The sequence below is a fragment of the Bos grunniens genome, chromosome 2 (assembly GCF_055505025.1).
Source record: "Bos grunniens cultivar Pamir isolate PY7600 chromosome 2, Bosgru_T2T1.0, whole genome shotgun sequence".
NCBI classification, from domain to species: Eukaryota; Metazoa; Chordata; class Mammalia; order Artiodactyla; family Bovidae; genus Bos; species Bos grunniens.
Genome location: NC_141166.1, coordinates 115230152 through 115243302, shown reverse-complemented (window position 1 = coordinate 115243302; position 13151 = coordinate 115230152). Strand labels below are relative to the sequence as shown.

Here is a 13151-nt window from a genome sequence, read left to right as displayed (position 1 = left end):
TCAGCTTTAGCATCATTCCTTCCAAAGAAATCCCAGGGCTGATCTCCTTTAGAATGGACTGGTTGGATCTCCTTGCAGTCCAAGGGACTCTCAAGAGTCTTTTCCAACACCACAGTTCAAAAGCCTCAATTCTTCAGCGCTCAGCCTTCTTCACAGTCCAACTCTCACATCCATACGTGACCACAGGAAAAACCATAGCCTTGACTAGATGGACCTTTGTTGGCAAAGTAATGTCTCTGCTTTTGAATACGCCATCTTAGGTTGGTCATAACTTTCCTTCCAAGGAGTAAGCGTCTTTTAATTTCATGGCTACCGTCACCATCTGCAGTGGTTTTGGAGCCCCCCAAAATAAAGTCTGGCACTGTTTCCACTGTTTCCCCATCTATTTGCCATGAAGTGGTGGGACCAGATGCCATGATCTTCGTTTTCTGAATGTTGAGCTTTAAGCCAACTTTTTCACTCTCCACTTTCACTTTCATCAAGAGGCTTTTGAGTTCCTCTTCACTTTCTGCCATAACGGTGGTGTCATCTGCATATCTGAGGTTATTGATATTTCTCCCGGCAATCTTGATTCCAGCTTGTGCTTCTTCCAGCCCAGCGTTTCTCATGATGTACTCTGCATATAAGTTAAATAAGCAGGGTGACAATATACAGCCTTGACGTACTCCTTTTCCTATTTGGAACCAGTCTGTTGTTCCATGTCCAGTTCTAACTGTTGCTTCCTGACCTGCATACAGATTTCTCAAGAGGCAGGTCAGGTGGTCTGGTATTTCCATCTCTTTCAGAATTTTCCACAGTTTATTGTGATCCACACAGTCAAAGGCTTTGGCATAGTCATTAAGCAGAAATAGATGTTTTTCTGGAACTCTCTTGCTTTTTCCATGATCCAGCAGATGTTGGCAATTTGATCTCTGGTTCCTCTGCCTTTTCTAAAACCAGCTTGAACATCAGGAAGTTCACGGTTCACGTATTGCTGAAGCCTGGCTTGGAGAATATAGTAGCAGACTATAAAAATATAGAATACATGATGGGTTTGCGTGTCACCCTTCCACAGGTGCCATGCTAGTTTTCTCTGTATCACTATAATTTTGGTATATGCACTGCTGAAGCAAGCAATAAGTTAGATTTTACATGGGTAAGAGCTCAGAAGTGGAAACTACCTGGAAGATAGCTTCAGTAGCTGCTGCCATGAAGAGCCTAACATAGCCACGAGACACCAAGAAAGTACAAGGTGCCAGCAGAGAGTCAGCTGCCCACTGACAGATCAGTGGCTTTGAGAAAAAAGTCAAGGACTAATCACCGACAGACCTTGCCTGCCTCACAAGCCAGCCCAGGGCCTATTCTGCTTCTGCTCATGTCCCATTTCTGTCAATGTTCTATTGTATCACGTGCGCTGTGTGTGCTCAGTCATTCATGCATGCACGTATGCGCGTTCAGTCGCTTCAGTCGTGTCTTACTCTTTGCTACCCTAAGGACTGTAGCCCTCCATTCTCCTCTATCCAAGGGATTCTTCAGGAAAGCTCAGTTGTGTCCAACTCTTTGTGACACCCTGGACTGTAGCCCACCAAGCTCCTCTGTCCATGGGATTCTCCAGGCAAGGATACTGAAACTGGTTACCATTTCCTTCTCCAGGGATCTTCCAGACCCAGAGATCGAAACTACATCTCCCGCATCTCCTGCAGTGGCAAATGGATTCTTTACTACTAAGCCACCTGGGCAGCCCCTTTGTATCACAGAACAGGTCAATAAAGGACTTTATTGTTTTGTTTTTTTTTAATGAATTCTTTAGGTACACAAGACTATAAATACAGAATCCTTCTTAGGTACACACACAGAATGTTTATTTGAACAAACTCATGCCACACATTAAAAAAAAGAAGAAGAAGAAGAAAATGTTCCTCGAGTTCTCTAAGTTTGAATTTTGCAATACAAGTAAGAAAAAGAAATTCTAGAGGTCATTCCAATTTGTCCCCACAGCCTAAAATTTTAGTTAGAATAAGTTTTTGCAAGTTACTTCAACCATACTCAGTACCTTAGTTACTACTGAGCAAACATTTATTGAGTGACTACTATGTTTAATACTTTATGTTAGCTGCTGTGGAAGACATAAATATGAATTAGGCCTAATTCCTGCCCTTAAAAATCTTACCATCTCTGCTAGTTAGTAACTTATGACTCTCAGCTAGAAATCCATGCTTCTTTGCCTTGTTTCTGTTCTACAGCTGAACCCTATAGGCATTTCCACTATGACAACTGGCAGAACGTTAGGTTTGGCCAATAGAGGGTGCTGGAAAGACACTGGGAAGCCAGAACAAGAGCAAGGACTTTCTCCTTCAGGTGGATTGGCTTGCAGCAGAGGTCTGCTTGTGTTCACCTCAGCAATCCTCGTGGTTCGCTTGTGCGGCCCCTGCCTCCAGCAAGTTTCTTCACCACAATTGGACCTTGGACTGCAGGTTCCTGCGACAGCCATGCCCTCTCCTCCTCAGCCAAGGGTAGCAGCTATTCTTATAGTTCCTGCTTCTAGACCCCTGAGAACCTACTCTCCCATTTTTAGTAGTTAGATACCTTTTACTGGTCAACAAAGTTTATATTAAATTTTCCCTGTTCAAATTACTATTATGATTTCTGTCTTGTGGTTGGTCCCAGCAGAAATACCTAGCAGATAAGGGAAAAAAGACAGATGTAAGTTAATGTAAATTCTGTGAGAGAATAGGCCACTATAATCACAGCCCCAAATCCAAAAAAGTTTCAGGTGTAAATCTACAGAATTATGTATCAGTTTGGATTGTGTTCAACTGCACATAACAGAAACCTGACTCAGTGGCTTAACCAAATAGATTGATTTTCTCCTGTACCATGAAGTCCATAAATAGGCAGTTAAGGGCTGCTGTAGCTACTCTAAAAGAAAGTTAACTCAGATTCCTTATTTATTTTTTAATTGAAACATGGTTGATGTATAGTAAAATTCCAGGTGTACAACATAGAGATTAACAATTTTTCAGGATTATGCTCCATTTACAGTCATACAAAATATTGGCTATATTCCCGGTGCTGTACAATATATCCTTGTAGCTTATTTATTTTGTATGTAACTGTTTGTGCTTTTTCATCCCCTACCCCTGTCTTCCCCATACTCTTTCCCCTCTCCCCAGTGGTAACCACTAGGTTGTTCTCTACATCTCTGCTGCTGCTGCTGCTAAGTCTCTTCAGTCGTGTCCGACTCTGTGTGACCCCATAGACAGCACCCTACCAGGCTCCCCCGTCCCTGGGATTCTCTAGGCAAGAACACTGGAGTGGGTTGCCATTTCCTTCTCTAATGCATGAAAGTGAAAAGTGAAAGTGAAGTCACTCAGTCATGTCCAACTTTTAGCGACCCCCTGGACTGCAGCCTACCAGGCTCCTACGTCCATGGGATTTTCCAGGCAAGAGTACTGGAGCGGGTGCTACCTTGTTTTATTTTTATATTCCACACATAAGTGATATCATATAGTATTTGTCTTTCTCTGCCTGAGTTATTTCACTTTGTATAACGCCCTCCAAGTCCATCCATGTTGTTTCAAATGGCAAAATTTCATTCTTTTTTATGGTTGAGTGGTATCCGGCTCCTTTTCTTTCCCAGCTTCTCCTTACTTAATGTGTTGTTTCTGTACTCATGGTTGCAAGATTGCTGCTTCACCTCGAGACACTGGTTCATATTCCAGGCAGGAAAAAGAAAAGGAAAGAAAAAAAAAAATGAACCAGTTGCCTCTAACTTCTTTCTAAGCATTCTTAGAGGCACTGCCAAGTAACTTCAACTCACAAACCATTGATAATTCCTAACTGTAAGTGAACCTGGGAAGCTCAGTATTTTTTTAACTGGGAGCAGGATCCTGTAAGTAAGAGAGAAGGGGAGAATAAAGCTGAATAGGTAACTAGCAGCATCTGACATATTAATTGGAAAAAGAGTAAGTTACTTACTTTGAGATGGGTTAGAGTCAGCAGAGGAACATGATCTTATATTCATATACGTATTCTTTTAATGAAAATGACCTTTCTATATTAATTATCAAGCAGTTGATTAGATGAAATGAGTAGCAAAGTCACATTGCACAGGAACATGCAGGATAGGGAAGGATTTATTTAGAAATTATCTTTCATACTTCTTTTTACTGCCCCTTTCCTTTCTTCCTCATGCCATCATCACCCAGATATTATCAGATATTACCTAATTCTAATGTCCCATAACTTAACATGACTGACTCCACAGTCTAAGGAAAAATGTAGACAGGATTAAATACTTATGACTAACTTATTATTTGTCTTTCTTTGTGTCTCTGTTTTAAACATGTGCGTGCGCGTGCACACACACACACACACACACACACTGTTCTCAAAGGTAGAACATCTGTTCTTTGAACACCTAAAATTCTTCATAAATATTTAAACTGTAACTGACAGAACCCACAAAGGACCTATTCTCTTCTAGGCCAACTCATCTGCTCATTGACATGCTGACACATGTCAGGCAGGAGCCTGGACACAGAGGGTATCTCTCACTCCTATAGGCAGCTAACCCATATGCACCATGCAAGTGAGACTGTTAGGGGGCCTGGCTTTTCTCCTGCCTCTTCTCAACAGTTACTGCTACTGATTTATGGCTGGAGAAGAAGGGCTTTTCTCTAAGCCATTTCCATACACAAATTCATTTAGAATAATTTTTCCCTTAAGATAATCTATTACTGAAGTATAAGGCCTGTGATGATTAATTTTATGTGTCAACTTGACTGGGCACAGGAGTATGTATATTAAACTTTATTTCTAGTGTCTGTGAAGGTGTTTCTGGATGAGATTTTTTTTTTTAACTGGAGGATAATTGCTTTATAGTGTTGTAGTGGTCTCTGTCATACATCAATGTGAATCAGTCAAAATTATATATATAATTTTATATATATATATATATATATATATATATATATATATATATCCCCTCCCTAGTGGGCCTCCCTCCCCGCCAAGATCAGCATTTGAATCTGTGGACTCAGTAAAGTAGATTGCCCTCCCCAATGTGGGTGGCCATCATCCAGTCCATTGAGGAATAGAACAAAAGTCAGAGAAAGGAAGAATTCACTTTTTTCCTCCCTGTCTCACTACTGAAGTGGGCCATTCCATCTTATTTTCTCAGACTGGGATTTATATCATTGGCCTCCCTGATTCTCAGGCCTTCAGATCCAGTTCAATTATACCATCAGCTTTCCTGAGTCTCCAGCTTGAAGACATCAGTTCATGGAACTTCTCAGTCTCTATAACCACATAAGTCAATTAATTCCACATGGTCATTCTGTGTGTGTGTGTGTGTGTGTGTGTGTGTGTGTGTATGTGCGCGCACACACACAGGCACACACGCACACTAAGTCATTTTAGTTATGTCTGACTTTTTGCGATTCTATGAACTGCAGCCCTCCAGGCTCCTCTGTCCACAGGATTCTTCAGGCAAGAATACTAGAGTGAGTTGCCATGCCCTCCTGCAGGGGATCTTCCACGTCTCCTGCATTGGCAGGTGGGTTCTTTACCACTAGTGCCACCTGGGAAGCCTATATATATATGTAAACAATAATGCTTAATATAATAATGCTCTGTGTTAGTCCAGGTTCTCCACAGAAACAGAACCAGTAGGATCCTGCCAAGAGAGGTCAAATTTTTCTTACAACTAGTTTTGTTTCTCTGGTGAACCCTGACTACGACAGAGCGTTATTGTTTCCTCAACTTTAGACATCAAAGGACATCTTACCATATACTTCAGGCAAGAATTGAGTGCTTCAGAAAATATACTAATAAGTTCTCCTTGAACTGCACATGTGAATTAACTCTGTTTTATGTGCTAAAGATTGGGCCTAAAATGATTAGCTCACATGTGAGTTTGAAGCATTTGCCTGTGAAGCTGGATCAGTGTCTTAATTGCCTATGAAGTAGATCAGTCTTAACTCGTTCTTCAAGTTTTAGTTCTGAGGGCTTCTCCCCAGGATTACTGCTAGATGATACTGCACCGTGGTGCCAACTAGAAAAAAAGTGATCCTCTGGGTCCATGTTGTTTCAGGGCTCTAGGCCAAGTGGGTCGGATTTCAGTCCCTAGACATCCCTAGATACTTAATCTTTCATGTTGACTTGTACCACCTCCACAGCCACTTGTTAGAACTACTAAGTCAGATTTACAGAATTCAAGACCTGACACAAGTCCACTAAGAGCCATTTTTTTCCCTAAGATATTTCTGTATTGATCTGAAGCCCAAAGTTACCCACAACAAGTGTTAAAGTTGGGTCAGTTTTGAAAATACTCGGACTTTCCTTAGTCCCTAGCCCTACACGAAAAAACATTTACAACCCTTATTTCTCCCAATCACAGGGCTGGGAGAAAAACTGACCTCCCTCTCTTTATCAAGAGGTAACTTTGTGCCCAAGTCACAAAGCTCTTCAGTTCAGTTCAGTTCAGTCGCTCAGTCGTGGCCGACTCTTTGCAAGCCCATGGACTGCAGCAAGCCAGGCCTCCCTGTCCATCACCAACTCCTGGAGTTCACTCAAACTCACGTCCATCAAGTCCATGATGCCATCCAGCCATCTCATCCTCTGTCATCCCCTTCTCCTCCTGCCCCCCATCCCTCCCAGCATCTGAGTCTTTTCCAATGAGTTAACTCTTCGCATGAGGTGGCCAAAGTACTGGAGTTTCCGCTTTAGCATCATTCCTTCCAAAGAACACCCAGGGCCAATCTCCTTTAGAATAGACTGATTGGATCTTCTTGCAGTCCAAGGGACTCTCAAGAGTCTTCTCCAACAAAGCTCTTAAATCTATTCATTTGCTTATTCCTTTGTCCCAGTATTATTTTGGGGGGCTCCAAAATCACTGCAGCTGGTGACTGCAGCCATAAAATTAAAAGACGCTTGCTCCTTGGAAGAAAAGCTATAACAAACCTAGACAGTATATTAAAAAGCAGAGACATTACTTTGCCAACAAAGGTTCGTCTATTCAAGGCTATGGTTTTTCCAGTGGTCATGTATGGATATGAGAGTTGGACTGTGAAGAAGGCTGAGTGCCGAAGAATTGATGCTTTTGAACTGTGGTGTTGGAGAAGACTCTTGAGAGTCCCTTGGGCTGCAAGGAGATCCAATCAGTCTATTCTAAAAGAAATCAGTCCTGATTATTCACTGGAAGGACTGATACTGAAGCTGAAACTCCAATACTTTGGTCACCTGATGCGAAAAACTGACTCATTTGAAAAGACCCTGATGCTGGGAAAGAGTGAAGGCGGGAGAAGAAGGGGACGACCGAGGATGAGATGGTTGGACAGCATCACCATATCAATGAACATGAGTTTGAGTAAGCTCTGGGAGATGGTGATGGACAGGGAGGCCTGGCATGCTGCAATCCATGGGCTCGCAAAGAGTCGGACACGACTGAGCAACTGAACTGAACTGAACTTGTCCCAGAAGGTCAGGCCCACTTTCCCCCAAAAGATTATTCCAGACTTCTGGAACTCTTTTTCAGATTCCTTTACAGAAATGTATTTTCACTTTCTGCTAAGCAGTGAATGAACCGTTTTCCCACAGAGTCCTATTTTCACAAAGAAGAATGACCAGGAAGGGATCTCTTTTACGAAAGAAACCTACCAACTGATAAAAGGCCAAATCTCATTAAGAAAGTCAACTGAAGGATTAAGTCCCACTGTCCTGCGACCAGCTTAGATCAAAGGCGAAATAATCCGTTCGGTTCCCTCTCCCTGGGCTAGTTTTCAATATCTACTTTTTGTCTCTCCTTCACCCCTCTTCTGCCCGCCACTCCATCTTGGGGCGGCTGTCTCTGTCCTTCCGGACTGGTTACCAATAAAGTTGTTACAAATGACCTTGAGCGTTTTCCGGGCTGCACCCAATTCCCCGCCTTCTCCATCCGGGTGCTGCGGTGCGGATAAGAGCGGGACTGCGCTTGCGCGCCCAGCCCCATTCCTTCGACCTCTGCCGCAGCGGCCGCCGCCACCTCCCTGGAAGGTAAGCGGAGGGCGCGGAAGCCGGGTCTGGCCGTGGAGCCGCGCCCCAGAGGGACCCATTCATTCTGCAGGCGCCTCGTTTGGCGCTGGGCCCGAGCTGACCGCGTGCACGGGAACCTGAGGGACTTGGGTGGAAGTACGGGCCCTCGGAGGACACTTGACCTTAAGCCTCTTTGCCTCCGCAGAGAGGAAGCGGGAGAGGAGCCCACGTCTCCTGTCACCCAAGTCCTCCAGCTGCGCTGCCCCGAAGAGTGCAAGATGTTCGCCTGCGCCAAGCTTGCCTGCACCCCAGCTCTGGTGCGTAGCCCAGACTGGGCCTGGAGCTCGAGGGCCCGACCTCTTGGCCCAGACGTCCACGTTGTTGAATGGGTCACCTCCGCGTGGAACTCACGGCCCTTTCGGGACAGTTCCCTCACGCCTCTTAACCTCTGTGTCTTTTTATCCCTTTCCTATTCCTTCCTGGGGTTTCTTACTTCGCTCCTCCCCTCCACTCTGGCTATGGAGAACCGCCGAGGCCTAGTTGTCAGGCCCAGCTCGGTGTAGGTCAAACCCTCCTTGCTCCTTGTCCTGTAACGGCCCCTCCCCCACCTCCTCCGGCACCCTGTTGGATCGGGGCACGCGAGGGTTGGGGTGCAGAGAAGGCTGGAAGGGGCCTCGAGGCCTACGTTCGCTACTGCTGCGGTCTCCATTACGATCTGTAGGTCAAACTCGATGCTGCAGAGGGAGGAACTTTGCCTCACCTTGTGTGGGCGGAGGCGGCTAGTGCAGGAGCCGACAGTTTCTACTGCGTTTGGGGTGTTATTTCCCAAACTACTTTTGGGCACTTTGTGTGAAGATCTGCGGGGTTTATCTTAGAGAATCAGGTCTCGGTTCTGAAGGAATTTTCTGTGACCTTAGTGGACACTCAAGGGCAGGAATATGTCCTTATGGTCAGACTGTTTAAAAGATTGTTCTTCCACCAGTGTGGAATTGTTTAAACTGCTTTTTAATTTTATGATTAATGGACATATAGGAATAATCTTAGAAATAGCGCGAGCGCATTTTAACTAATGGGCTATTTAAAATGACAAGCGTGTATAGTACTTGTTGATCCACTTAACTTACCAAAGAATGTGGGGTATTTATTGCTGGTTTTCTGATCTGAATTGTGGCGCTACAATAATTGAAATTTTAAAAGCAATACTTACTCTTTCTAACTAATTGTTCTTAAAAGTTTTGTTCAGAGTATTACAAATACACTATGAATAAGTTTTAAAATTTCATTAACAGTTTTGTTAAAATCGCTTCATGCATTGAAACATGATCAAAAAGCCAGGATAAGAATCAATAGAGAGAAGTCATGATGTTTCTGACTCATTTTTGCAACTTGCCTTTTTAGAATTCATGGTGTGGGAAGGGTCCTTGAAGTCATATCTGTTGTCTTAATAACATGGAATCTTTTTCATGAACAGATCAGAGCTGGATCCAGAGTTGCATACAGACCAATTTCTGCGTCAGTGTTATCTCGACCAGAGACCAGGACTGGAGAGGTAAAATTAACTAATGCTACCAAAGAAGTCTTAGGGTCTTTATCACAGCAAAGGGGGAAAACCTCATTAATGAATGGTTTTAGGCAGTCCTTTCCACCCTTTCATCCAAAAAATTTGCAGAGGATGAGCCAATGAAAGAAACTTTATCCAAAACTTAGTCACCTGAATTTTGGCCAGGAAGTATAATTAATATATATACTTAAGTGTATAATTTTGACTTGCTGGTGTTTATGATTTTGATAACAACAGTTACTGAACAGCCTACTCTATTAAACAGTATATGCACATACACTGTTTCTTAATTTTCAAAGACCTTATCTGGTGTAGATACTGTTCTTTTTCTGCAAGACTGGAATTATTCTAAGCCCTAGAGTTTTCCATTGTGCCACACCATCTTCTATTCAAACTCAGCTACAAATATAGAGAAGTGGTTATCATTTTGACAGTACCATGATTAAAATAGCTAACTATGATTACTGATTTGACCTTTGCTTTTATTTCCTGCTCTCTAGGGCTCTACGGTATTTAATGGCACCCAGAATGGTGTGTCTCAGTTAATCCAAAGGGAGTTTCAGACCACTGCGGTCAACAGAGACATTGATACTGCAGCCAAATTTATCGGTGCGGGTGCTGCCACAGTAGGAGTGGCTGGTTCTGGTGCTGGTATTGGAACAGTCTTTGGCAGTCTCATCATTGGTTATGCCAGGTAATTTCTATTGCCAAATAAATAGTTTGAAACATGTTTGAAATAGTTGGAAACTTAGAAAACTAGTGAAATAATAATAGCTACTTTCTATTAAGTGCCTTTCTGTGTCTTGCATTTCATTTTGAGTACTTTGCATGCATTGTCACTGCTCCCAAAACCCCTTGGAGAGACTCCAGTATACCTATTAAGGACCAGAGAAACTCCTTGTCTAAAGTCAAAGCAAGAGAGCTCATGCTTTAAAAAAATACCAGTCTCCATTTTATTATTTAAGACCTTTTATTTAAACTATTAAATCTTAAAACATACTTTTTGGGGGATAAGAAGGTCAGAATAAGAAGGTAATAATGGATGAAGACTGACCATTGACATAGGGAGAATAATGCCTCCCTTTTCCCATATGATTAGGAATGAGGGGAAAGGAATGTCACAGGCAGAACCAAAAGAGATCTGGGCAGAACGGTGTGCTAGTACTTTTCAGGTTACAAAGAACCCAACACTAATAATCTGGTTCTTTAACATTTATCAACCATGCTAAAATTTGAATAATATGTGTTGTCTCTTTTAGAAACCCTTCACTGAAGCAGCAGCTGTTCTCATATGCTATCCTGGGATTTGCCTTGTCTGAAGCTATGGGTCTCTTTTGTTTGATGGTTGCTTTCTTGATTTTGTTTGCCATGTAACAAATTACTGCTTAAAATGTTGGCATTCATATTAATTACGGATATAATTCTGTGTATCTTACTGTGACTCCGAAAACTATAGTGTTGGTGTCATGGAAATGTATGTTATTTCCAAAGTCATTTCATTAAAGATGAAAACTTTAATTTTTGCTGTGGTTTGTATTTACCTGAATTTAAATTTAGATCATCACTGAGAAGACCATGTATTCAGGCAGAGGCTGTACCAGTCCCTGATGATGGAAAATATGCTAATATAATTTTTAGGGGAATTATTTTAATGTTTTGCACATTGTAAATTATAGGGCTTTAGTTTATTCAAATAAAGGGGAAATGTTTGAGTGCTTTGAGCTTCTATGAAATATGATTAAATCAGAATAGTTAATTACTTAAGATGGTTTTATGTTTTTAAGGGCTAATATGAATTACAATACTTGGAAGCAGTATTACCTTCCAAGACTAACCTGGCTGGTCTTACACACCTGGATCTAAAAATAAATCATGTCGGGTTTTTAGGAATTGAAACTTTATTAAATGGGTGTTGGGATTAGGGAGGCAATTTTTGATTGTCAGTAAGTCTCACATTAAGCAATTGTGTGTCTATAGTGAATCTTATCTGTCTTCTTAGAAGAAACTCAATATCAAAAAGCAAACTGAATTGGCTTCAATTTAAAGCCAAAAGTTGCTATAGCATTGCTTATCTTTGATACTAACAAATGCTTACAATAGGAGTCTTGGGAATGACAACTGGTTCAGTTATGGGCTTCCCGGGTGGCTCAGATGATAAAGCGTCTGCCTGCAATGCAGGAGACCCATGTTCAATCCCTGGGTCGGGAAGGTCCCCTGGAGAAGGAAATGGCAACCCACTCCAGTACTCTTGCCTAGAAAATTCCATGGATGGAGGAGACTGGTAGGCTACAGTCCATGGGGTTGAAAAGAGTTGTACACAACTGAGTGACTTCGCTTTCTTTCGCTTTCAGTAGTATTTTATTTGTAATACTATGTGTTGCTTATTGGTCAAGTTTTGCCTATTAAAATGAAGAAAGTCTTAGAAAGACTTGAGTTTTCCTCACAGCAGATATATAATTTCCTCAGCAGATATATTGTTTGTCATCACAGTTGCAGGGTTTCTATAAAAGATTAAGATAACAGTTGAGAAAGCTTCATTTTACTCCTTTAATCCCTTCTGCCTAATCTGATTTCAGTTGAGAAAAAGCCATCAGCTTCAAGGGTTTGTTAAAGTGCAGTGGAAAGACCATCTCCATCAGAATTATCTAGGATGTCTATAAAGTACAAATTCTGGGCTCCAGACCTACTGAATTAGAGTATTTGGCCTTGAGACTCAGCCATCTGCATTTTTAAAAAAGTGCCAGGTAATCTTTGTGCACACTATTTGAGAATCAGTAACTTTTCCATATCCTTCCCACTGCTGCTGCTACTGCTAAGTCACTTTAGTCGTGTCCCCCAGCTTCACTCTGTGCGACCCCATAGATGGCAGCCCACCAAGGCTCCCCTGTCCCTGGGAATCTCCAGACAAGAACCCTGGAGTAGGTTGCCATTTCCTTCTCCAGTGCATGAAAGTGAAACATGAAGTTGCTCAGTCGTGTCTGACTCTTTGCTACCCCATGGACTGCAGCCCACCAGGCTCCTCCATCCATGGGATTTTCCAGGCAAGAGTACTGGAGTGGGGTGCCATTGCCTTCTCCAATCCTTCCCACTACCTAGTGTCAAAAACTATAGGGCTAGAGCTACTGCCACTTTTTGGTTAATCATCTAATGTGTGTTAGATAATTTCCTGGAGCCTTCACTATTTTCATAAATAGTACCACTCAGTATTTGAATTCAGCAATTTAAATGAGAAGTATTATATGTATTATATGACCCAGCAATTCCACACCTTGGTGTATAACCCAAAAAACTATAAGCATTCAAGCAAAAGCTTTATATACGGATGTTCGTAGTGCACTGTTCACAGCAGCCAAGAGGTGGAAACAACCAAATTGATGTTTGGATGAACAAACGATGGTGTTTGCATAAACTGATGATAAGATGTGGTATATCCATGTAATGGAATATTCAGCCATAGAAAGGAAGGAGGTACTGATAAGTGTTACAACATGAATGAACCTTGGAAACAGACTAAGTGAAAGAAGCCAGACACAGTAAGGGTGCATATTATATGATTCTATTACATGAAATACTCAGAATAGGCAGATCCATAGAGACA

General features: G+C 42.2%; 1 protein-coding gene and 1 non-coding gene across 2 annotated transcripts; one reads left to right on the top strand and one right to left on the bottom strand.

Annotated features, from left to right (window-relative positions):
* Positions 1-1009: 1009 nt before the first annotated feature.
* LOC147378587 (U6 spliceosomal RNA) lies at positions 1010-1114 on the bottom strand. Its single transcript, XR_015153614.1, has one exon. It is a non-coding gene; the product is annotated as a U6 spliceosomal RNA (small nuclear RNA).
* Positions 1115-7961: 6847 nt separating this feature from the next.
* Positions 7962-11071, top strand: ATP5MC3 (ATP synthase membrane subunit c locus 3). The gene is made up of 5 exons (XM_086359187.1): positions 7962-8013; positions 8198-8309; positions 9464-9541; positions 10054-10247; positions 10813-11071. The coding sequence occupies exons 2-5, from the start codon at positions 8271-8273 to the stop codon at positions 10925-10927; spliced, it is 426 nt and encodes a 141-aa protein (XP_086215313.1). The 5' UTR covers positions 7962-8013; positions 8198-8270; the 3' UTR covers positions 10928-11071.
* The last annotated feature ends 2080 nt before the right edge of the window (positions 11072-13151 follow it).